At 45.0% G+C, this 26,475-nt stretch overlaps 1 protein-coding gene and 1 long non-coding RNA gene across 2 annotated transcripts in view; one reads left to right on the plus strand and one right to left on the minus strand.

Annotated features, from left to right (window-relative positions):
• Positions 1 to 298: 298 nt before the first annotated feature.
• Positions 299 to 2,766, minus strand: LOC125740570 (uncharacterized). The gene is made up of 4 exons (XR_007397659.1): positions 2,520 to 2,766; positions 1,421 to 1,539; positions 936 to 998; positions 299 to 618 (listed from the first exon to the last, which is right to left on the minus strand). It is a non-coding gene; the product is annotated as an uncharacterized LOC125740570 (long non-coding RNA).
• Positions 2,767 to 10,744: 7,978 nt separating this feature from the next.
• The window catches only part of egfra (epidermal growth factor receptor a (erythroblastic leukemia viral (v-erb-b) oncogene homolog, avian)), a 54,244-nt gene continuing 38,513 nt past the window's right edge, over positions 10,745 to 26,475 (plus strand). Inside the window, 2 exon segments of the mRNA XM_049011845.1 lie at positions 10,745 to 10,855; positions 11,383 to 11,694. Of these exon segments, the coding sequence (XP_048867802.1) occupies positions 11,622 to 11,694 (73 nt within the window). The 5' untranslated portion in view covers positions 10,745 to 10,855; positions 11,383 to 11,621.

Here is a 26,475-nt window from a genome sequence, read left to right on the forward strand (position 1 = left end):
TCCAAACGTGCCTTTCTTTCCACTGCAGTCATGTTCATATTTTATTCTGAAAAACAGATTTCATGAACATCCCACAAAATGGCTAATTTTACTCTCCCAACATTCATGCTTCTCACTGTATCCCTCCTTATTGGCAACAAAACAAAGCAACAGTTTAATATTCAATCAAATCTTAATCAATACAAGTTGAGGCACAGATGGGGACGTGGAAATTTCCAGCACTGTCACAAAAAATGGTTCTATTGTCAGGTTCTTTAACCGAAGATGGTTCCAAATGGAACCTTTTTGTAGAGGCACCTTTAAAGAACCATATCCATTCTTTTGCTTACATACTGAAAAGGTTCCACAGTACCTGAAGGCGCTATCTTTATAAATTAAGCAAAATATGTTATAATTTATTAATTCATAATTTAATAAATGCAATCATTTGGTGTATATGTATTCCATGTATTTGCCTGAAAAGGTAACACTGCATGAAATGTAAAATAAAGTAAATATTAAACAGGACAGAGTTAACACTGAATTTTTGGTGTCCGTTGCCTGCATTATGGTTTCTCCGTCCATCGCTCTCGTTGACTGTTTTTTGAAAAGGAGTGTTGGGGTAGTACTAACCACCACCTGTAAAACAAATATAACCATTTCACTGGCATCATCTTGCATATAATTATGTCTGCAACCTATAGTCAATAAAATATATTGGTTTCCTTGGGTGTTTGCCAGTAATGCCTCAATCCTCCCAGAACGTTAAATGCATACAGATGCTGAACATATTGGCCTGTTATGCAGCAGAGTAGATACCAATTTATCTTTCATGCTTTAGTTTGATGATCAAACATATTTTTTCAACAATAGTTCTACTATAAAGCACAATGAAAGCCCCAACAGACCATATATTCCATGCTGTACTTCATAGGGGGGAAAAATGAGCTTCTGACCTGGTCAGTGCAGCGGATGTGAGACACTGTCTTCGATTGGCTGAGGCAGCAGCAGTTCCCAGTCTAAGGAAAGACAGAAAGCTGAAAGAAAATGGCCAGTTCTTCAGGGGGGCACAATGTAGTAATACACCCTTACTTAATGCATTAATTAGCCAGAAACTAAGAGTTACTTATGTACTGAGCCCATCTTCGTTCATTAAGTAAAGTTATAACGATCCATGTATTTCATGCAATTATTCCATTTGATCATGATTTGTATTTAAGTAATAACTGAGTTGTTATGTTACTTGTGCCCCCACCAGTAAAGCGTTACCAGAAAATCATATAAGGCTGACTTTGATAGAACTTTGAATATAATACAGATTTGAAACAGATTTACAGATGAACAGTATGCAGTTTAACTTTCTTGCTTAATCCTTCTTAAATTATCCTAATATTGCCCAGTCAAAAGAGTGGTTCAAGACACATTTCACTGCATGTTGTACCTGTATAACTATCCATCCATCCATCCATTTTCCAAATCGCTTATCCTACTGGGTCGCGGGGGGTCCGGAGCCAATCCTGGAAGCTATGGGCACAAGGCAGGGACGAGCAGGGCACGAGCCTAAGCGGAGACACAAACCCGGGTCCCAGAGGTGTGAGTCAACAGTGCTAACCACTGCACCACCATGCCACCCCCTGTATAAGTATGTAAAGAATCTTGAATCTTTGGTATTTAGTGTACAGTCCTCCTCTGCTGCACAAATCTCTGTATGCACATCTCTGACCTGGCACTGTTTGGACCTATTTAATAAATAAAGGTGCCCTATTAAACACCACAAAGAAGCGTCCGCTATTTTTCACTGGTGCAACATATTCACCAGGAAGTGAACTTCACAAGACGCGTTAAAACATGCAGGTGAGCTGATGAGCGGCAGAAGTGCCGATGAGCTAATAACATTTGTCAGCTACAAAGTTAGCTGCAAATATTATGGTGTGTATTAGCTGTCTGCTTAGTGACAAAGTTTAAACGTTGTACGTAGTGTGTTACGTTTTTCTGACTTGCTTAGTGACACCAAGAACAGTTGGCAGTCCATTTATGACTTGTATGTTTTCTGCAAACTTCGCTTTCAACTTGAAACATTTTTTCACATTTTCGTTCACTTTTTAGAAGAATATTCTTACCTCTTAATCTGACCCATGAATAATCCCATGAAGCGTAAACCAGCCACCTATGTACGGTGACAGTGTTACAGTGAAAGGCTGTCTGGAACTGTGGTTCCTTTCACTTAAAGATGCGTTTATTGAACCTCGTTGACTGAAATGGTTCCAAATGAAAAAAACATTTTGAACTCGAAGGTGCCAAATAACATCAGAGGGTGCTACAGTATAAGGTTCCTTACAGTGTTATGAGGAACCCCTAAGTATTAAAATAGAACCATTCAAACTTTTCATTTTTAACAGTGTGTATCAGTTCTCAAATGTTGTTGCTGAATTTGAAAAGTCTAAATCCTCAGAGGGCAACAAAACACCGGAAAGTGTTTGACCTGAATCCACAACGCCTCCCTGAGCTGAAACTCATTATCGTGTCATGCGGGGGCCTACCATCGCTTAACGCCTCAGCTGTTCCCAATAACTTGAATCTGCAGATGACTGTTTTCAATTGTTCCCCGGGACCCGAAGCAGTGGATGCGAAATTCTGCCATTGGAGGAGCTCACGGAAGGACCCGGCACGTTCTGCGACTCCCAGGGAGAGAATCGGCCGTAGATTCATGGTTCTGCGGATCCTGTGGTGCATTATGGGGGATGAGGCCGAGGAGAGGTGACGTGAAAATTCACCATGGGTGACAAAGAGCATCGGTCACCTGCTTACAGCGTGAAGATCTACAGTCACACCTCTGAGCCACTGAGGACTGCTCCTGCGTGCTGATAAAGTTTTTTTTTTTTTACATAGAGGGGTCTCCCACGGGGGGGGAAACATGCTATGATCATTTTCCAAAAGGTTGGGCAAGGTAGTGTGGACAGCGCCAGGGGTGCCAATGAAGATTTTGGGCCGCATAAATGCATATCATATTGATCTTCCAACCAAGACCAATCCAATTATCTTCCAAATTCTTTTGGGTTCCTGTCACTCTTGGGCCCTTGGAATCCTCCCACCCTTCCCCCTTTACAGGGCCCCTGGACAGGGAAAAGTAATTTCACATGGCTTCAGGGACACAAAGATACAAAACTTATTGATTAATAAATCACCCGACCCCCCTCTGCTGCCCCCCATTTCCCATCATGCGTTTCCAAGTTACAGAAATGTGTTCATCATTTTCCTGGGAACCCCTCATGCAATTCAATACACAAAGATTTAATCTTGAAAGATTATGCAGTACGCTAAAGTAACTCCATCTAAAGAAGGTGCTCCTTCTTTATTTATGGACATCTCCAGGAAACCCCATAGATCTCATATGCACCGTTTGACAGGTAAGTACTGTTAGGTAAATCCTACTTACCTGTTTTTTCTGGCCATAAATCTGCCCCACGCTTCTCATGAAGGTCTGGATGTCTCGATATGCTCCAGGGTTTATTTGGCATCCCAGGGGCCCCCACGGTACCTGCTGTTATGCTTCTGCCATTATCAACCTAAAGGAAGGGTCTGATTTATGGGGAACCGTGCATTTCGACATGAAATCCCGCGCCGACTGGAATGGAGAACATCACTCTTCTCCCAGACAGCTGAAACGTGAAAGTTGGCTTCGTCGCTAAGCGGCGGGCTTCTACTGGATGCATTGTCCACATCTGTACTTTTCAGTTATGCCGTAAGACCTGAAACTCCCAGAGAAAAATGACTTCATCCATTCGGGGCAAAAGTTAGAGACCCGAGAATTAGGAAAAAGTGTCTAGCGATGGGTTGGTGTACCATCCTGTGCTATTTATTGCCTTGCAGCCGTAGCCTTTGGGATAGGCTCCAGACACCCCCCCCCCCCACCCCCGACCCTGAATAAGACAAGTGGTTACAGAAAATGGATGGATGGGTATATACCTGTAAGTACAGTGTTTTACAGCAAGGATGTCCAGCCTTGGTATAAAAGAGGCTCTATGGGTTTATCAGGACATGTTTGACATTAGCATCTGACTGACAGCTCCAGGGTACCTGACCTAAATTTTTACATTTAGCATATTTAGCAGATGCTTTTGTCCAATACAATGGTCAGGTGAGGCAAATAGCACAGTACAAACATCTGTGATGACGAGGAGTCCACTACGCATAAGCGCAGCTCGGCTGAGCTTCCAAGTAATGTCCAGGTACAAGTGTAAGCAGGACTGGGGCAGGAGCTACACAGCAACTTCTAACAAAGCAAGACCCTAATGAGACTATTATTTACCGTTTATAAAGAATTACAAACACACCAGGTCTAGAGAGACTGAGATCAGTTTAAACTGATGTACCCTCCCTTGCAGTTTTAGTTGGTTCGATTTAGCTGTACCAGAGTCATTCACACCACAGCAGGGGTGGAGCCACTGATGAGTGATGACCCACAGCAGATACATTCAGGGGGCGGAAGGCAGGCTAAAGGGATTAGACTAGCTTAAATGCTTAAGGGGTGGTCTGTGGTTCAGCATGGAGGGTGGAAGCAATGCCTTACTAACGTGCTGCCTCGCTTACATGCCACTTTACTAACATGCCGCCTCGTTAATGTGCCACCTTACTAACATGCCACTTTACTAACATGCCGCCTCGCTTACATGCCACTTTACTAACATGCCGCCTCGCTTACATGCCACTTTACTAACATGCCGCCTCGCTTACATGCCACTTTACTAACATGCCGCCTCGTTAAAGTGCCACCTTACTAACATGCCGCCTCGCTTACATGCCACTTTACTAACATGCCGCCTCGCTTACATGCCACCTTACTAACATGCCGCCTCGTTAAAGTGCCACCTTACTAACATGCCGCCTCGCTTACATGCCACTTTACTAACATGCCGCCTCGCTTACATGCCACCTTACTAACATGCCGCCTCGCTTACATGCCACTTTACTAACATGCCGCCTCGCTTACATGCCACCTTACTAACATGCCGCCTCGCTTACATGCCACTAGACTAACATGCCGCCTAGTTAATGTGCCACCTTACTAACATGCCGCCTCGCTTACATGCCACCTTACTAACATGCCGCCTTGTTAATGTGCCACCTTACTAACATGCCGCCTCGCTAACATGCCACCTTACTAACATGCCGCCTTGTTAATGTGCCACCTTACTAACATGCCGCCTCGCTTACATGCCGCCTCTCTAACATGCCGCCTCGCTTACATGCCACCTTACTAACATGCCGCCTTGTTAATGTGCCACCTTACTAACATGCCGCCTCGCTTACATGCCACTAGACTAACATGCCGCCTAGTTAATGTGCCACCTTACTAACATGCCGCCTCGCTTACATGCCACCTTACTAACATGCCGCCTTGTTAATGTGCCACCTTACTAACATGCCGCCTCGCTAACATGCCGCCTCGCTTACATGCCGCCTCTCTAACATGCCGCCTCGCTTACATGCCACCTTACTAACATGCCGCCTTGTTAATGTGCCACCTTACTAACATGCCGCCTCGCTTACATGCCACCTTACTAACATGCCACCTCGCTTACATGCCGCCTCTCTAACATGCCGCCTCGCTTACATGCCACCTTACTAACATGCCGCCTTGTTAATGTGCCACCTTACTAACATGCCGCCTCGCTTACATGCCACCTTACTAACATGCCGCCTCGCTTACATGCCACCTTACTAACATGCCGCCTCGCTTACATGCCGCCTCTCTAACATGCCGCCTCGCTTACATGCCACCTTACTAACATGCCGCCTTGTTAATGTGCCACCTTACTAACATGCCGCCTCGCTTACATGCCACCTCGCTTACATGCCACCTCGCTTACATGCCACCTCGCTTACATGCCACCTCGCTAACATGCCGCCTCGCTAACATGCCGCCTCGCTTACATGCCACCTCGCTAACATGCCGCCTCTCTAACATGCCGCCTCGCTAACATGCCGCCTCTCTAACATGCCGCCTCTCTAACATGCCGCCTCGCTAACATGCCGCCTCTCTAACATGCCGCCTCGCTAACATGCCGCCTCTCTAACATGCCGCCTCTCTAACATGCCGCCTCGCTAACATGCCGCCTCTCTAACATGCCGCCTCTCTAACATGCCGCCTCTCTAACATGCCGCCTCGCTAACATGCCGCCTCACTAACATGTCTGAGTGTGATTACTGTGTCTTTGAGAGAGTGCTCTGTGCTGTACGAAATGTGTGAGCATTTTATACATTTCTCCATGGCTTTGCAAAGCTAAGGATTCATTCTTTCTTTCATCTGCTGGTGATTGCTCACATTACCATTAACTGAATGAGCCCATAGCTAATAATCCACCCATCACAGTTCATACACATCTATTAGTTTTTAGCCGTCCAGTGTGTCATTTTTTTCCTGTAATGACATATCCAGTGCTGCACTGCTCTGAGCTTGGAGCTAAGCCCAGGATACACAGAGACACCCTGCACTGGCAGACAGGTATCAGGGTTCTGGTTTAAAGAACAATTAAATCAGGATTTCATTTGAATTCCAATGTAGTTATAGTTTTCAGGGTGGCTTCAGTAGTTATTATTTGAAAAATACATTTCTATTTAGCTTTTACAGTATATGTTTTAGCTTCAGCTTAAAGTTGAATTTAATTTCTAGAGATATAGTGGAAGCTGTTTCATGTGTCTGATCCTTAGAGAATTCTACATAAATACACAGTGTACATTATGTACTAACGATGTCAAAATGAGCAAAACATTCATATGTTTTTCCTAAAATCATTATCAGTAGTAAGCACATCCTGTATACAGTCAGTAGCTCCCTGGGGTCTTATTTATGCTCTTTGATTTGATTGGATCATGGCAACTCGCAGCTAAAGGGAAGTTGGCAACTGCTCTTAGACTTTTAGTTCCTCTATTCAAGCGAGAAGGGAATCGGTCAAGCGTGCACAGCAGTGGGGGCAATGTGTATATTAAAGAACGACCCCCCCCCAGAGGTGGTGACAGGAAGTAACCAGGCCCCATCAGCCAAGATGCCAACCTGCGGCCCCTGGCATGGCATACCACACACACACACACACACACACACACACACACACAGTCACATTTTGGGGACAGCCCATTCAATTCTGTGGGAAAAATGCTAATGCTAACTATGACCTTAACCCCTACCCAGCCCTAACCATAACCATAGGCACCCAAACAAATGTCCCCACAACATGTGATCGAGGTATACCTTACCTTATGGGGACCAAATGTCCCCACAACGTGATAAATATCTTTTTTTTTTACCTGATGGGGACCAGGAAAGTGGTCCCCATAAGGTAAAAAATGGGTATTCATCACGTTGTGGGGATATTTGGACCACACACACAGACACACACACACACCACTAAACCAGCACCACCAGCTCTGCCAGCCCATGAGTCATTTTGACTTTTATTTGTTTAAACAATATGGGCACAATTAAGGGGATTTTTCATTGCTGTGGTCTAACATTTCCGATTAGCATTTCCTTGATGAAATTCAATTTGGGGCCACCTTAATCCTGGGCAAGTCAGTACTAATTAAATAGCCCGTACATCTTATGAACGATGCCGGTAGGTAACGACCGTGGAGTGAGGGTGGCTCTTTTCTAAAGTACTTCATGAATGTTTATATTTATATGCATAAGTATAATGAAACAGCAGGGCGGCGCTGTTTCTCAGTGGGCAGGCCTGTTGCTTCGCACCTCCAGGTGTGTATGGTGTGTAGGGTGTGCATATTTTTTTTGTGTGTCACCCAGACTTCCTCCTGGTCCTTGCGGTTTTCTCCCACAATCCAAAGACTCTCAGATAGGAAAACTGTCATTTTTATTTGCCAATAATGAGTGTATCTGAAATGGACTGGCGTCTGGTGTAGGGCATTTCCCATCTTGTGAGTTGGACTCGAGACTCACCATGACCCTGTACTAAATAAACAATCAGAAGATAGACGGATGGATGGATGGCTGAACCATCAGACATTTCAGTGATCCTGGAAGCTTGCCGAAGAGGCATTGGGCTGGCTATGGTGTGACTAAGGTTTTTACCTTTGAGCACAGAAGCCACAGGTTTCATTGTCATTGTCTGCTACCGACAGACACATTACGATACTGTCTGACTAGAGGCGTGGTCAGGTGACAAGCACATCCACTCTCCTTCCCTGAAATTCTGAGACTGGCACGATAAGTTTGAGTTCTGTTTATCTGCCAGCTCCAGAAAACACTCAGGTTCTGATCTCCATACTCTGCCGTAGCTCTTCCACTCACCTGGTTTGTTCTCCTCTCCGCTTCCCGTCTCTCACAAAAATTTGGCCATTCTTTATTTTTTTTTGCACGGAAAATATCTCACTCGATCAAATGTTTTATTCATTCGGCACATTTCTTTCTCAGCTTAGAGAAAAGAGAAAGTCTTTCTTGTCGTTTGCCTGAGCCACCTTAATGAATGAGCATATATCGCCACCGTGCATATCGTATGTATGTAGTTCGTATTCCAGACACTGCGAAAGGGCAATTCCTTCATCAGGTAAACATGAGGCAGATGTAAATTTCCGCTAGAGCGACAGTAAGAGCTTTATGAAAAGAGCTTGTATGGACAGCGATCAATACTCCTTTATCCTCGCTCCCCATCAACAGCATCCGTATCAAATTCGTCTAAAAGCACCGGCGAAAAAATAAATGCTAATTAGAGCCCCTTTGCCGACTTTTAAATTGTAGCTCTGATTGGCGTCCTGGTGTCCAGCCATGCCATTAGTGAGCATGAATGCAGACAAACATGGCTTTCTTAATGTTTAGACACGGTTGGCCGAGGCGACTGAGCGCTGGCCCCAATCAGATTAAATTTGTCTTTTCTGATTGAAAGCTATATAGATCCCTCGTTCTAATACCGTCGTTGCCAATGCATCGCAAAATGCATCACTCTCAGGACTGGGTCAGAGTGATTGATTGGGGGACAGAAGGCAGCGGCTTTGGGAGCAGTTGTGGTAAAGGGACCAAACCAGCTGTGTGGTTAGGAAAAAACACATCAACAAATAGGGCAAATTCCCGACGCCGTGTCCGGACTTGTTGCCCGGGTGCCTCAGCGAGCTGACATTGCTCGTCTTTCATGTGGACTGTTGAGACTTGCAGCCTGCAGAGTTACCCGTCTCTCACTTCTGAGAAAAACTGAGAATGTAGAAATCTCCGGATGATGCCCGTTTGCCTGTGCAATGACGGTTCTCTCAGGTGCCCAATTTGTAGAATTTGCCTGGACAAGTATATAAAATGAAAACAGCAAGGACATTCTTTCCTTTCCACTACAGAAACAATTCTATATTTATTCTATAAACCAGGAAAAGGAAAATTATAATGCAGCATGTTAACTTTTTATTTCTAAACACAATTTTCTAGTAGTAAACTATGACCCATGACCAGTTCCAAATCCCACGCACAAACCTTGACAGGAAGGTGCAACCAAGTTCATCTTTGTCGTGTTCCAGTCACTGTGCACAAACAATATCTACCTATCCAGTTATTCTGCAAGCAAATGCATGACTTTCATGCATGTCATTGTATAACCTATGCTACGTCACCAGAACATCATTGTGCAATTCTTCCCGTAATTGATTGACAAGACAAACACGACCGGAGACATTATTAAAAAGCTAAACCAGGAAATCGGCTTGGCAAACCGGGGCTTTAGATCGTTTGATAGGGGGTGCTGCGCGCAAAGCCACAATCGGCGTTAAAGTTGCGTGTTACTCGTATCGTGCTTCAATTTCCGAAACGCCTCCCGCTGCGTCCTCAGATTTGTTACCCTGCCGGAAAACTTAACGGATGCATGTTTTGATGCAGTGTCGGATTTCAGCTTCATGTATCTGTGTCTGGACAGTAATATAAACAAAAACATTTATGTGATACCCTAGATTTTCGTTTGCTGTTTGTTGATATTCACATTCACCTGACTTGGATTTTCATATGCTTTTTAAATTCGTCCTTCTCTCCGAATCACACGGCCATAAATCATCATGCGTTCTGTGCTTCCCAAAGTGGCGCTGCAGCAGATCTCTGTTTGGTGCTTAGTGTGATCGATGTTGAATACTGAGCCGCAAACCATTTTCATATGGAAACACTTCTGGGGTATTCAAAACTTCTCACGGAAAAGAGAAACGTACGTGTGTCTCGGGAAAGCGTATTTGGCGACTGGCAAAAATAAAAAATAAATGTGACGCTGCAATGATAAATATCATCTCGTCCCGTCACAGTAAAGTCCGTATAGCATACAAGGATGATATCATTGAAAGCATTTTAATCAACCCCAGGTATATGACAGGTACGTTCAAAAGGCGGGGCTGATGGGGTGACTGAGCACCTGCCCATTTTACCCGAACTATTTCATGTGAACTTCTGCATAAGCTTTAAAGGTATACAGGCACACTAAATGCCTATTTTAACCTTTCAGCACCTGTCCCCAAACATTCGCTGCACAGCCCTGGTAAGTATGTGCGGATCGATACTGAGATATCGATTCTTTCGATCTGAATGTTTCAGGGGTCTAGACGTTAGAGTACCAGTAAAGCAACAATATATTATCCGTCCCCAATATCAATGTCGGGATCGGTATCGGCGATACCAACCTTTCTACTCGATCTGAGAAATCAGTGGTATCGTCCATCCCTGTTTTACTGCATAAGAAAAGACGCGCGCCTGGATCAAAAGCACCCCTTGATTGTTTTGCACACCTTTGAGAAGAGTACATATGTGTCCCTATCGACGAATAATCTGTAAAATGTGTGGTGGATGTTAACATCAAGCAAGTGGTCCTCCGAAGTCTGCCAAAGATTAAGCTAATTCAAAACCTTTAAGGTTGGTGCTGCCTTTCTTCATTGCTTCGTCTGTTCGAGAATGAGTGAAAGCGCCCGGCGACATATGGAGTTAAATTCACGTTAATTGATTGAGAAGTCAGACTTAATAGGCCAGCTACTGAGCGCACTTCAGCATGGATGATCATAGGATGTTCATTACCTCCCATGCTTTGCAGACCGTGAAATATGACATATAACATTTTATGCGTCCAAATAGTTGTACGATTAAGGTGATGCATGTGTAAAACAAAAGGGTCATATTATCTAAAATGAGTACAGCAGTGACAGCTGTATGTATACGTGTATTTCAATAATATTGAATATATATATATATATATATATATATATTTTTTTTTTTAAAGTAACTTAACCTGCCAAACAGACGAAGATTTTTTTGGGGGGAGGGGGGGAACGTTAGCTATAATTAGGACTAGTAAGAGGCAGCTAATGACTTGCAAGCATCCTGGAGGACTGGATTAACTGTGGTTAATTGATCATCGGACGGTCCTCCTTCCCGGTGACGCAAAGGTTCCGGCAGGGCGACTTAGGCAGGCGGAGGAGGAGCTGTCAAACTCCCGCAGAAGAGGGAAAGAGGGGAGCGCCTTGCGAAGACGCTGTCGGAGATCGCTCGCTGCTCTGACAGTCCGGATCCTCTGCACAGACTTTAAGGATAGTGATATGGAGTAATATTAAGTCATATTAATGATCATTTAAAAAGCTACAGGTTAAACTGAAAACGGACGAAGAATTCAAGAAAAGCCGCGGAAATGCGAAGCGAAGTTGGGATCGCCTTTGCCTTCTTCATCGCCTTGGGCTGCTGCGGTTTGCCGGACAAGAAAGGTAAGTAAATGCGAAGAAAAGATTAAATGTTTAATTTTCCCCCCATTAAAAATGCGCACAGCGTGGGAAAGGGTCGAGGGCTTCCTGGAATAGCGTATTAAATTTCCACGCTGGCCACGTTATTACAGCTGTGAGTTTTTTTGGGCTCATCTGGCGCTGTAACCTGTGCAGTTACACACTGCCCGGGTTCGTGTTAAACGCCATTAAAGTGGTTTAAAATGCGACTTTCCTATATCTTGGTGTGACTGGATACGGGACTGTCTGGATAATGCATCTTTCATTATCGATTTAAAGATAATGATCTGTAGGTATAAGCGAAGGTTAAGAGAAACGATAAATCAGTCTAAAGCGAAATCAGATATTTTTGCCAGTTTGTCAAGACTATGGGAATGTTTCAGTAACTTTATACTAAATTTTGTCACTGTTTAATTACAAAGCAGTAAGTCCTGTTGGGATCATGATACTGAAACGTGCTCTAAGGCTACACTGCCGACAGTGAGCGATGCAGCGTATATAATTGCGAAAATAATATTTACCGACTGTATTTTGCCAAAGTATTTACATTGTTGTAATCGTTGCTGCTTATGGGACTCTGACAGGGTCACACACATTTAAAAATGAAACTAGCTTTTATGTTTATGGGATAAATGCAGTTAAAGGCTCTGAGATGGTTAAATGAATGCTACACAGTACCGTCATTGTTAGACCCCTTTGACAAAGAACAGGTAACATAAGCCGTGCCAAAGTCAGCGTCTCTATGTGCTGCCGATGAAAAGACACGCTCCCTTTTATCTTAACGTCTGTGAACAAGCATTCGTTGTGGACTGTCTGTACAGTCACTGATTTCCCTCCAAATATAAACCATATAAAGCTACAAGTAATTCAATTCACTTACACTTCAAAATTGTCAGCACTATTTTGACCGCTCAAACATTTCTTTTTTTGCAGTCGTTAGTAGTGTATAACTGGCCGGTGAGCCGAATAACCGTAACCCTGTGCAATATACTTATGTAATGAGTCCGTATATCCTACTTGGTCAGGAGGTTTGTGTTGCACGTGAAGAAAGTCGCGATCGCTATTTCGCAACCCCAGGAAAGGAGCCGTGCCGCGCTGAGCCGAGACAAGCCCGGCCTGTTGCGTTTATTCATTTATTAAATGCCCCATGAAGTAGCTATCTATCTACAGGTCAATTGCAATACTCCCCCCCCCCTCACCAATTTAATGAATCCCTTGCAGATTTCAGAACTTAACGTGCATAATAACAACAATTATTGTTGTTATTAACAATATTGTTGTTATCTGGGCTATTGTTTACCTCATGCTCCGACGCAAATCATTTGCGATTAATATTTTCATACTTTCCATTATATATCCGAGTCAGATTTCATGATTATTTAACTTTTGAAATGTTTATCCGATATGGATTTCTTAGTTGTGCGAGATTGGGATCATAATGTTGGGTGTGTTGAGGCTCACTTCCCAAAGTTGTCATTTGAGTTTCAAGAGTACATAAGTTATTTATTCTTTCTCTTTTTTTTAACCTCATCTGCAGGAATTACAGAACAACTGCGCCTCCCCGCTTTTTTTTCGTGACGTGTTAAATAAGGCGAGCAGTCGGATCGCTTCCCATCTGCATGCTCAGATGTGTTTATCAGAGCCTAGGTCGCCCTGCCCATTTGTAAATACTTTTAAAGTTGTTAAACTTTAATTGTTTGTATCTCTAAACCCTTTAACATGGAAAAAACGGGTTTAATGGAGCCGGCCCAGTGAGACCAGGAGTACGAGCCAGATGTTCACAGATGTTTGGTGTGTTCTTCAGTTTGTCTTGTCTCCAGACTCGTTTGTCCACCGACCTGAAGCTAGCGCAGTATGTGTATTCAGTGCAGAAGTACCGTTAATGCAGACACAGAGATTATATCGAGTATTATATATCTGTTGCTTCTGCCCTTATTTCCTGTATTGAGGTCAGTATGACTGCCGTCAGAAGATGTTATGACTGGGAATATCTGAGGAACTCGCGAAAGGTCAGCAATACGCGCAGTGCGTGTAAACAGTGCGTAGCCCACTTTCCTGCAGCAAAATTGGCCGGGTCTTGCCCGCGACAGTTGGCATTACTAATGTCTTGTTTATAATCTCCCCGGGAACCCGTTTGAACAGGTGGGAGCCCCGATGCAGCCTGGCTGCTTCTCTGGGCACAGGCTTCGGCTGGGCTGCTCGTTGGCAGGGCTTGTTTTGCATGTCTGCCTTAGGGTGGGGGTGTGACTGATGGGTCTCTCCATTACCTGTCTGCCTGACGCGGTGGGTCTCTGCTCGTCCCGTGCGTTCCGGATTCGGATTAACTCCTAGTGACCTTTGCTAGCGGCGTGGCATTGGCTCTCAGCCTCTCCCTCTCCCTTAACACTCCTTTGGCGAGCTTGGGCGCTGTGTAAACAGAGGAGGACGATTAAATATCGGCGCTCGGTAAGAACTGAGGAGCGAGTCTGCCGGGCGCGTAACACGCGCACCTGTCACGGCGCAGGCCAAGAGCGCTGGCGCGCGCTCCGCGAGCCGCCGTAGACTTCCGCGTGCGTCAGCGCGCGCCACTCTGCCTGACCAGTTAGACTGGGTGTCCTCCGCCAGCGATGCTCTTTCTGAACCGACCAATCTGCCCAGTTAGTGCCTTGAGGTGTGCTTGGCGTGGTAGGGAAGCGCCCCTTAATTAACTCTGAGTCCGTGGTTGTGAAAGCACAGATTTCAGTGGGTAATTGGGTGAGAGCAGTGTTCTGTTGTAGAGCTCACCGGGAATGCAGGGATTTCTGGGTAATGAGGAAGTCCTGGCTGCTGTCATCATAGACGTTTCTTTTTCTCCTTTGCGTGATTAGGCCAGTGTGATTAGTGTTCTGCATTCTAACCTAAGGCTACAATGATCTGAATTGATATGAAGGGGGATTTTTTTTTGTTCCTTAATAAGGCATGGATGTGGCAGAGATCCTTAGTCCTCCAGATGGTGAAATTACTTCATGTTCAGCTGGTTTATCTCCCGTCCAGCACGCTATGAGACGCAGGCTAGAGAACATCCAAAACTAAAAGGGTGGATGTTTTTTTTTTATTTTATTTTGCGCTGCTATTTCCTCCCCCCTATTGAGGCGGAGTTGGTAGTCTTTCTGGGGTCGCTTTGGGCCGTGTCTGCAGGCTCTTCTATCTCCTGACTTCTCAGTTGTGGGTGTGTTGCCAAAACAGTCTTGCCTTTTAAATCTTACCTTCACACATTATTATAAGCACATTAACTAAAAGCTTTGCAGGGTGGAGACTAGGGTCAGATAAATGATTGTAGGTGTTTAATTTACCATCGATCAGCCCTTACAGCTGCAGAAAAATGCTGTATGTTTGAGAGAATGCATTCTGTCTGTTAATCCCTTGTGTTGTGCACCTAATGATTGGTGTCATGTGGGTGGGTGGGACTTGCCAAGGGGCCCCTGTTGAGCTATAGCCAATGACCTTGTGGTTCCGAGGCATTCTCAAAGGTGATAGGTCAGTCTTGAGGGCTGGAGGATTCTCCCTCCAAGGCGATGGCATGGCTGTCAGTGCCCCCCTCCCCCCCTACTTTTGGTGGTTGGGATGTCGTGGTACTGTTGTTGACTGAATAAACACTGTCACGTGGGAAGAAAGTGAAGCCAAACAGAAGTGTGGCAATTCAGCCCATACAGTGGCTACAGGACTGGGAGAATTTGAACAGAATTACCTGTGAGGGCTTTCTCAGGCTTTGTCCACTCCGGATTTGACTTGACGTTGCTTCTGCAGCAGAATGAATCATTTGGCTACTCCGTTTTGCAAGGGAGATTTACGCTCTTGTTTATTGAAAGAATTTGTATGGTAAGTGTGCTGTAGTGAGAGGCATCCGCGTCGCTTGATCAGTTTTTTGATGGCCCCTCGGATCTCGGTCTCTCCACAGTCGGCACTCGACACCTGCTCAACAGCATGGTCACCAAAATCTGGGGGGGGGGTCTGACAGCCAGCATGACCCCTTTCCGCCCCCTCTTCTCTGATGTACTGGGTTCCTCACCCCATTTCATCTTTCGCTCCATTGTGAGGGAAAGATAAGATTGCGTGCCGTTACTGTCCAGGTCTTAAGTTCCCATTATTAACTCAAGCCCCCCCCCCTCCCAACTCTGGGCCTCGACAGAGGTGAATAAGGGAGATGTCTCCTTGCATATCCCTGTATTTGCATGCGCTCACTCTGGTCTGACTCCCATAACAAGGTGTGGTTTTTCTTAATGCTGGTATACAGTTTTTCCCCAAAGTAAGCAGTCCAGGTGGCTCGTGTGTGCTTGTGTGTCCAGTTTTAATGCTGCTGATTTTCACCACAGGATCCTAAAATCTGCTAAATTTGCTTCCTGCTGTGGAGAGGATTTTTTTTTTTTTTTTTTGGGGGGGGGGGGGGCACTCCTGTCTTGCCTGTGGTTTTTCTGTCACGTGCCACTAGTAATTGCACTGTAATCACAATGTCTGCTTGTATTAACTGTACCATATGTCAACAGACAGTAAGCCAAACCTGATGGCCAGTTTGTGTCCTTAACTGGGAAACTGCGCTACAGAAGTACACTGCTTCTATTAAAGCTTTATTTTAAGAGGGGTTAAGAGAATGAGGGGAAAATGGGAAGTGTTGTTCAAATATCTCATGGGGGGAGTGGTTTCTGAGGTAACCTGCGCAGCATGGTAGGGTGTGTGTGCCTTTTTCGGATAATTATGACGTAACGTCGAGCAGTGGAATGCTACGTGGTTTCACCCAGAGCCTGTGTGGCTAATGTGGCTGGATGGGATTAACATGGAGGACAAAAACACTTTAACAAGCAGGATAATAGGCAGCAGGGATAGTCTTATTCCTCAAATCTTTCTCCCATTTTTAATAGTGTTATGATCATGTCTTACAATCTGGCAATGCATTTTGTAACACTGGGGGAAGACCGCCGCCCTGCTGGTGGAGCTGTATCCTGCACTCGCTTTCCAGAACTCTGATCGGTGTCACTGTGGGAACAATGCTGCGAGGGAACGTCTCATGTAATATAGTCTTCTGAGTGTCTCGTTCCATTGTTCACGCCACAGACGGGCATTGTCCTTGTACCCGGTTGTATCTTGGCCACCTGTCACCCTTGAGAATGTACTTGCACGCATCCTGTAGCACCTGACCGGTTGTGTGGCTGTTCTTTGGTTATGTGTATTGAGTGGTGGATGGCGTGTGGCTCAGTAGTTTAGGATGTGGTGCCCTGGACCCCACCAGTTCAGATCTTGCACTCCCAATCACCCTGGTTCTGAATGACCCTGTGCTCTCTCTCTCCCAGAAAAACAAAGTGTGTTACTTTTAGGGTTGGGTATCGGCACAGATGCTATGATTCAACTCCGATTCACAAGTTATCGATTTTTGATTCTGATTTTGTTATCAGTCCAATGGGAATGAGATACGAAATACTAAACAGCTGCTTTCCATATTTGGAGAGATGTTTTAAAGAAACTCTCAAATGAAACGCGAATTTACAAATGAGACACTGGAAACGAACCGCGGAAACCACTAAACAAAAGGCCGAAGGTTGGTATTTCAAAATCTTCAGAAGCGTAGGGGTGTAGTTCCTATAAAACGAAACGAATCTCTCATCCAAAGCACAAAAAAGACTAAATAATAGTTGAAAATAAAGATGGGCATGTGTAGAACCCACATGCTGACATGCATTAATTTTCCGATCAAAATAATGTGCAAAAAATACGGGATAATGTTTCGTAAAGGCTGCCAGGTGAGAAATGCCTTCCTGTTTATATACATGTATAGCAAAGCGCCCAGCTCTCAATTTATGCTGACATGGGTGTTTGTACAGAAGGGTGCAGTGATCAAAATCAATTTTCGTTCTTAATCCACAAAACAAGATACGTTGGGCAAACGTTTCAAAACCTACCGTTAAGATAATGTTCCATTCACACCTTACTGTTAGGGACAAAGAGTGGGAGCCTGGAAACGGGTAAAAACAAAGAGGTTAATATGCGCAAACTTCTAATGTTGTTTTTACTTTTTTCGGTGATATTCTAAGGAATTCTGAAACGGGGAGATGAACCAACGGGAGCTTTTCCAGTGCTGTTTACAAACGCAGCCCTTTAAAAGTCACGTAAAAATACAGACACTTTATCGTGTTTGGGTTCCTAGAGAGCCAGCAGTTTTGGAAAACAAAAATTGTCCATAAAACGGTCATTTTAAGCTCGGTGAAATACAGACGCAGCTCAAACCGTTTAGCTTCAGGCATTTTTAACTGTAAGGTAGCTGCTAGATAACGTTAGGCGTTTGCTGACATCAGGGAAAGCGTAACGTTAACTGGGGGGGTGACGTGGGGTGCAGTGATTCCTCTGTTACTTGAGCATCAGAGGGCAAACGTTTGCCCTCTGCCTTGCAGTACGGTCCAGTACAGCTCTATCTTTAACCATTGTGGTAAGGAATCTAGAAAACCGGCAAAAAATGCATATTAGCCTAAAATATTGATCCTTAAATTCTATATATCGACATGAAGTTTTTAAAGCTATCGAAAAATATTTTGCACACCCCTAGTTATTTTGGATAAAAGCATCTGCTAAATGTAAATCTCATAAAGCTAATTATTCTTTAGCAGGAAGTGGGTGTGGCTATTTGTGAATTCAGATAAATGGTATAATAGTAAACGGTAGATAATATGTGGTCAGCCACCTGTTAGCTGTTAGGAGGAATTCAAAGTTGAAAGTTTTGTGAAATCCTTTGTTACTTTTTTGATTTAGTGTATTACGTTTGATTATGTTTATGCAAAGGTGTTAGAAGCGCTTCGCTTGGGGTGTAATATTTACCGTATGCTGATCTTGGCAGTTTAAAAAACAATTAAGCAGATGTTCCTTGTCATCCCGCTTCCTCTTCTGGAGCTTGCAGCCTTCCTACACGTCATCGTTTTATTACCAAAAAGTCTGAGGTCTTTTAAATGCCGTTAAGAGGTACGCTTGGCAGAACGGAAAGTGAATCGTAGGAACCCTTCCGACGTGAACGTCTGTTAATGCTGCTAAAAAATAATGCGGGTTTGGGCATATTCTCTCCTGCAAGGGGACAGGTTGCTGATGTGGACCTCCGGATCTCGGGCTCCTGCTAAAGCTTTCACTGAAATCATCTGGAAACAGCTGGTGGCCCTTTAACATGCCACTATTAGTGTATTAATAGTACTAGAACTTTATGAGCGTATTAATCTTAGATTTATTGTTTATCAACATAAGACTTGCTTTTGTCAGGGCCGGACTGTGACTCTTGGTTTTTCTTGTGATGTTTGTGCTCTCCTCCCCATCTTGGGTATCATTTTTAGGCGGGGCTGTTTACATTCCTACCCTCCTTCTCGTTAAAACCCACTGGAAAGCATTTATGCGTCCCGCACTAAAATCACGTGTAACAAAGTGTTTGCCAAAACCACAAAAATCACCCGCCAGCTCTTAGGCCCGTACGGGATAGGCTGTGGAATACTGATGCCGTCGGCGATATCCACCACACCCACGGGCACAGGAACAAGGGTGTGTGTGTGTGTGTGTGTGTGTGTGTGTGTGTGTGTGTGTGTGTGTGTGTGTGTGTGTGTGTGTGTGTGTGTGTGTCCCAGTATTTAATTTGGCTTCATCCATCCCCCCCCATCCCAAATAAACAGACCTTTGTATTTAAATTAAGTTGAACTCTCTCCTACGTCATTGGTCAGGCCCTGAAAAGGTCATGAACTATATCTTAACGTCTGATGTGTGAAATATCTTCGAGCAGAGATGGCCTTACCTCCAACGTAGCGTCTTGGGAGTGTCTGGTGATCTGCAAGAGGACATATTGTAAATTTGTCATTAATTTGATAAAAACCCTTCAGCTGGAGGAAGTGAGTCCTGCTTGTCATCAAGCACCATGACCGTACTGGAAAACTCGGTTTTCACTTTTCAAATGTCTTTGTTATGAAAGAACAGCACGTTTAAACAATACTGCTACCAATTGTTATGCAAGAATTGAGGCTGGGATTGATGATTATTGGTGGTTCTGTGGGGGTTTTTTTGGATTTAAAAGGACTTATGATGAATGAGGGAAGATAACTTTACAGCAGCCGACCTGAGGGTCATGCCACACGGCTGATTTTAATGGTGATTTTAATTAAATCGGGACGCTACCGGAGCGTAAAATGTAAAGAGGCGCTGTTCACAAATCAAATCTCCGTTCTGCGTCACGCAACATGATTATCGGTGAGACGGACAAGCTCGGTCATCAGCCCGCCCATCCTTGCAGTCTGCTTATTGTGAAATGACGTCGATTCGATCGCTTTCGCTGATGTGGGTTGCCCCTTATACACACGGGTGAGGTGTGCCACGCGTTCCCCATCCTATGGTGAGATGAGCGTTGCTTGAATTCTTTTTCGGAGCTCACGGATGCACAGTGGGTGTCCTTAAAGCGTCGGTTTTGCTTCCTGATGAGCGGTTCAGTGTGTTTAGTGTTGAATGGCCCTCCTGGGCTGTGTGGGATACTTCCTGTTGGAGCCCTTGGCAGATTTCAGCACCACCCCCAAGGCCCTTGTCTCTGCATGCTCCCCCCTTCCGGTCCAGCCCTCCATTTAATTTTTTATTTTTTTTTAACCCCAAATTCTTCCCCATACTAGGGCTCTTCACATCTTTCACTTTACAGAATCCCATAATTCGTATCACTGTCTAGTATATTGGACACCAATCTCTAATGCTTAGGAACCTTTTTTTTTTTTTTTCTTTTGACCTCAGACCACAACGGGGTCAATGTAGTCCCTGGTGTCTCATAACTCCACCCCCTCCAGAACCATCGGGTCTCTGTGCCGAATGTCAGGACGTTCCTTCAGGATCTTGGGATTTCCTGCCCCCCAAACCCCCCCACCCCAGCTCCCGATGACCTTCCCAGACGCTCGTCTGCCGAAATGGCAGTTGAATGGGGGCACCGAGTTGCAGTCAGTGGAGGGGGCTCCTACCCAGCAGGCCTGCTTCCTGTTCTGAGCCAGCAGTTGTTGCTCCCAGGTACGGGGAGCAAACGCTGCTGGATCCCTGACATTCCCGTGAGATCTGCACGCTGCAGAAACAACAGCCCGCGGGAACAACACTTTTGTTGATGGGGAGGGCTTTGAAAATCCCTCAGCGGTTGGGTCCCAGGGCCCAGCGCCCTGCCAACTTTCCTGCCCAGGAGGTACATCTAACTAACGGGTGACGGGAACTCTCCGGACCTCATCTGTGACTCATGAGGGAGCGATGACTCTGACTTGCACGTGCTGACTCTCCCCGTACGTCCTGCTCTTTTTCGGCACGTTCGCCTGTGAGTCAGGTTATCGATGGCTTGCCCCCCCCAAGGCCACAGTTTGATGTGACTCTCCTGTAGCTGTACTTGGATTTTATTAAGAGCTTCAGCTGTATCCAGCAGAATAAGCATTATTGTCAGCGATGTCCAGGCCCCCTGCGGGGGCTTTTTACAATTCGTTCTTAGTGTCACTTTTCCTCAACTTCCCAGTTTCCTTTTGGATTCTGGACCCTGGCTTCTGGCTCCGTTACCGAGTCGGAATGTTCGGGTTGAGGTTTAAACTCCGGCTGTGCCATTACTCACTGCAGTCTAAGGGTTTTGGCATATTTATTGCAAATACTCAATGCATGGCGTGTAGCATCGTGTGTATTTTATTTTATTTAATGAAATGTTTCATTTCTGTTCTCCATTTTTTTTCCCCAGATCTATCTTGATCTTGATTTAGTTTTGGTGGTTTTGGTTTGTATATCAGTTCATTTATCTATATGTATACCCAGTTTGATCTGATTCCTCTCTCTATATCAATACTTATTGGCTGGTTCTTTCTGTGAGAGCCATAGATGCTGACATGGCCCTAAGCTTACCTGCCTTCGCTGGATTTGCGTTGGGTTAATGGTTCGCATGCCCGAGTTCCTGAAAGCTTGAACTTTCGACTCCGACCATGGCAACACACAGATGACGACATTAATTTTAAAGGGGTTGCATTTGGGTCAAGCCCACTGTCCAAAAATCCGCAATGTCACGATTTTGCAATGCTGATAATGTTTTCGGAGAATTGCTTAATACGTTTTCTCCTGCGGACGTTGTGATGGGGTAACGCATCTCTGAGATGAGCTTTACCAGCCCCCCCAAGTGCCGTACCTTGTATAACCTTGTCAGCTCCCAAGTTGGGAAATTTAAGCTTATGCAATCTTCCCTGAATGACGATGTTGTCTCCGCCAGTGCATCATAATTTCATTTTGCCCCGAAGGAGAAAGAGATCAGCCTTCGTTTTTACATAAGAATGGCAGCAGTGACTGGGTTTCCCTGCCTGTAATTTCATGTATAGATAATGTCCACTGAACCATTATCTTCGGTGGTCTGCTTCTGTCGTCAACAATACAGAACAGGAGGGAAGGTCTTGTGAAAGTCTACTGCTAGAAACACAGGGAGATGCTGCTTGTTACAAGCAGCAGGTCTAAGACTGATCTTTTGCCCAGGGCTATAAAGGGCTCTGTGGAACTTTCCCAGAGTGCTTTGCATTATTTTAATGTCCTTTTCCGGGCTCTTCCATCACGGCAGGCTGATACTTAGCGGCAAACCAAGTCTTTAAATGTTTGATGCAAAACGTTCATGGTATTTTAAGACTTCCTGTATGTCCGAGATATTGCTACGTTTTTTTGCGATGTCATTGTTTTTGGAAGGTACCAAGATGCCGGTCATGTGACGCAGAGCCTTCACTCACGTTGCTCGCATGGTGTGACCCTTTGGTTTGGGTGACCCCCCCCCCCCCCCCCCCGGCTGAAACGGGTTAAGTGAGTTCCAGGACGTTTTTTTAAATAGCTTTTCCATGAACGATTGGCAAATGGACCACTGTGGGTTGTCGGTGGAAATACGATTTCTGATTCCGGCCGGGGGTGGGAGATGGAGAGGCTATCGTCACATCAGTTGCTCCGTGGAGGTGAAGCGTAAATCATGGAAGCAAGGTGCCTGTTTGACTGACTGCCTTGAAATCGTCGCCACAGGGTAGTTTAATCTGTGTTTTTTTTTTTTCCTCACATATTGGCTTGGGGGGGGGGGGTGTGAAAAAAAACATTGTAAGGAAAGAGCGAGTCAGTGGGTTGTTTGATTTATTCTGTTTGGTCGCCAGGTTGAAAACAAATTTGCGATGCTTAATGGAAATCCATATGGATTTTTTTTTTCCCCCTCTCTAGTACGAGAACCCAGGATTTTAGCCGAGTGGGTTTTCCGTGTCGACTGAGTGACTAATGTCCACACTTATGTGACTTGACGGAAGGTGCGTGTTCAGGCACACGTGACGCTGGCCGTACCCTTTCGAAGGTACACGGCACCTGAAGCCAAGCAGGACCTGGACACCGTAGTCTAGCTTAATCAGGCGAGCGGCTCAAGCGGCTGGGCTGCGCAAACATAACCTTGTATAACTGCATATATAACCTTACCTGCCAAATATTGAACAGTAATTAGAGGGTAAATAGTCAGTAACTGCGTTGCGCTATAAAACGTAAAGGCAGTACTGAAGCCAGTCAGTATTTAAAGAGAAGACCACTTCTCAGACCAGTGTTTCCCAATCCAGTCCTTTGCCCCCCCAGACAATCCAGGTTTTTGCTCCCTCCCAGCTCCCGGCCAATCAGAAACACTGAATACCTGGTACAGACATGTAGACAACTGGCTCTCTTTGATAAAATGCCACTGTTGTGTCTTTACATAAACCTTTTACATACGCAAAGGGTTACAAGATCATCATATTGCATATTTTATTCATCAGATGCTTTTATGCAAAGAAACATACAAATGGGCGTTATGCCAAACGATTCCTTGACGGTCATCTTTTTATAAGTCTGGCTCGGCTTCCAATGAACGCCCAGATCCAGGCTTCTGTGTGCCCTCCTTGCCATGAGTCCTTTCTCTTTGGCTGGTGGCAATGGACCACCGACCAACAGAAACTAAAAATGTAATGGAACTGACCGTACTTTGCAGATAAGGTACTGTTTGGACTTCAATTTGGCCCTGGCTACACTTGAGATGACATCATTGTAAGGTTTTGAGCCCGGCAAAATCCCTCTTATGTAAAACTTTTTTTGTTTCCGCGTTGGACATCTTAGCCGTGTGAACCGGAGGCCTCAGGAAACCGGGAGCGATGCCGAAGCAGACCTGTATCTCATCTGTGGGAGAGCTTTAATGAATTCCTTAAACTCGGCGCAGGCCTTGCGGTTTCGCTGCTGCAGGGCACGGAGTCCCCAGAGAAAGTCATTAAGGTGTTTTGCAAGCGCTCGGCTGAATTTCACTGAGACAATGTTTTGTTTACACATCACAAACCAGCCTTTTTACTTACAACACACCAGATATGTTTTAGCGTTCAGTCCCGCAGCCACATCCAAACGGCAACTTTTGTTTCTTTCTGTCTGGACTCCCACCACTCACTCAACATTTATTAGAAGAATTTGCTTTGCCCCCCCCCCACTCCTCTTATTCACAGTAGTCGGTCAAAGTTAGTCTTGTCTTTTCAGCTTAACCCCACCCCTCCCAGCCTGAGAACTAGACCTTGAGAGCAAAAACACAGCCATGTGAAATCACTTGTGTTTAGCGCGGCTCCATATTTGTCTGGACGGTCCGCTAGATAATCTTCCACTTTCCGTATCTCTCTCGTTTTTTTTTTTTTTTTTTTTCTTTTTTTTCCTGAGGTGAATCTGAAGGAATGAGATTTTTACTTTGTATGGTACACATTTTTTTTTTTTTTTTTTTTTTTTTACCATTAAGTTGTGGCCGTGCGAGTGTGAAAATGGAGGGTGGATTGACATGGCCCAGATGATGTACAGGATGGACAGCTGACAAGGAACCAGACAGCGTCTGCTTCCTCCGTCTCTCACAGTCTTGTACGTGTCGTAGAGTCACTCCATTCTCTGAATGGCGCCTCCTGTTCTTCCTGGATCTGCAGGCTCTATGGACAACCAGCAGACTGAATGTTTGTCATGAGACGGTATTAGCCGTATAAGTGCATAATGGAACACATTTAAACCCACAGTATCTACTCGGTAAATAAGACGGTCAGAACAGCTTGTGTTTAATAGGAAAGCATTGCCCTTGTCACCCAAGCAGAATTTAAGTTTTTTAGCTCTGATCAGCATTTTCCAAGAATGTTCCGGAGTTTTCTCGCATTCCAGCTCAAAAAAGCTTCAACTGTTCAAGTGGAATCATCATCTGACCCTCCAGCCGGCTACCCATCCTGAAAAATCTTGCATAGGCTCCCAGGGTAATTTTATGACCTGCCCATCTTTGTGCTTTTACTTAGTCTTGGTCAGGTACCATGTTATTACCTTTTCCTCTATATAATCACTAGTTTGTAGACGGCAATGTTTTTTTTCCCACTATGGACAAAATTTCACTGGTTAGCGTAGCGGCTAATATCGACATCTTGTCCCTTGGGACAAGAGAGGATATAGAAATCTAATATGACCTCAGGTGACCAGCATCACCCCCAAGTCCTGCTGTCACAAAAAAAACATCGCTCTGTTGTTGTGATTTGGGTACAGTTCTAAATTACATAACTGTATGCTTATTGGAGGTTTATGCTATGCATATGAAGCACATAGATGCTTATTCGTTCAAACTGCTTTGCTTTAATAGGCATTCGCGTGAATGCTGGCATTGTAATTGGATGCCAGGTGTCAGGTATGACTTTGTAACATGGTGCGTAACTTGAAACCCGGAGTTTTGCCTTCTTGACTGATGCCGTTTTTTATTATTCGTTCTGCTTTGACCGAAGGCCGCGAGTTTGGCCCAGATTACCGTCTGGTGTATGTACGCCTGAACTTTCATCATAAAGCTGATGGAAGTGTCTTTAAATCTGGTTAGCCGCTATCTGTGCCTGCAATAAGTGCTACTTGCATATTGTCTCATCTCTCAATGCTTTCACGGTTGGCTGCCTTTCTTTGCGAGCATTTTTTTTCTCTTGTGATAGTTCTGGAAGCGCTTCAGGTTATTCCCAAACCGGTCCGTACTGCTGTGCAGGTTTTGGTGACAGCAAGGTGGCAGCGGGTGGGGTGGGGAGGGGGGGGGGTTGTTTAAGAAAGGCTTGTCCTCCGACGCATATGCTGGCTTTTTTTATTGCCTGGACGGCGACCGTTGTAGGAAAAATACAGTGCTGGGGGGGGGGGGGTGCAGGTTTTGGGACCACGGCGGTTGGGATTAAGGTTTTATCGCCGCATGGCTTAACGTAACGGGAGCCATTAAGATAACCAATGGAATGCAGGTTAAGCTGACGTACAAATGATGGGACGTGATTCTCACCCCCCCATGGGTGGGTGTTCGGGTCGGTAACCCATCACTGCACTTTCAAACTTAATATTAATAATTCATGGCTGTGCTATAAGGTTTTTCTTTTCCCCTTTTGGTTCCAAAGCGAAAATATGTGGCCCTGGAAATGGATGCATCAGGCCCTAAAATTAGCAAGTTTAAGTAACAGCTGTGGGAAGAGCTCCAGGTGGGGTAGCCCAAAATCACCCCGGGTAACCAGCCCTCGTCTCAATTTAGCATTTCTCGGAATGGACTTTTTAAGAGAGAAAAAAATAAATAAAAAAAAATCTGTGGAAAGTTACCGTCCTCCTAGGAGCATGTAGACGTTTGACAGGGTACAGAATTTCCCCAACATTGTGTGAGGCTGAGCCCAGCCATGTCCAGAGGCCACCTGTGGCAGTACGACACATTCGGATGCCTGCCGTAGGGCACGGAGGAAACTATGACCTGAGGAGTGCATGTCACTCTAT

The sequence above is a fragment of the Brienomyrus brachyistius genome, chromosome 4 (genome assembly GCF_023856365.1).
Source record: "Brienomyrus brachyistius isolate T26 chromosome 4, BBRACH_0.4, whole genome shotgun sequence".
NCBI classification, from domain to species: domain Eukaryota; kingdom Metazoa; phylum Chordata; class Actinopteri; order Osteoglossiformes; family Mormyridae; genus Brienomyrus; species Brienomyrus brachyistius.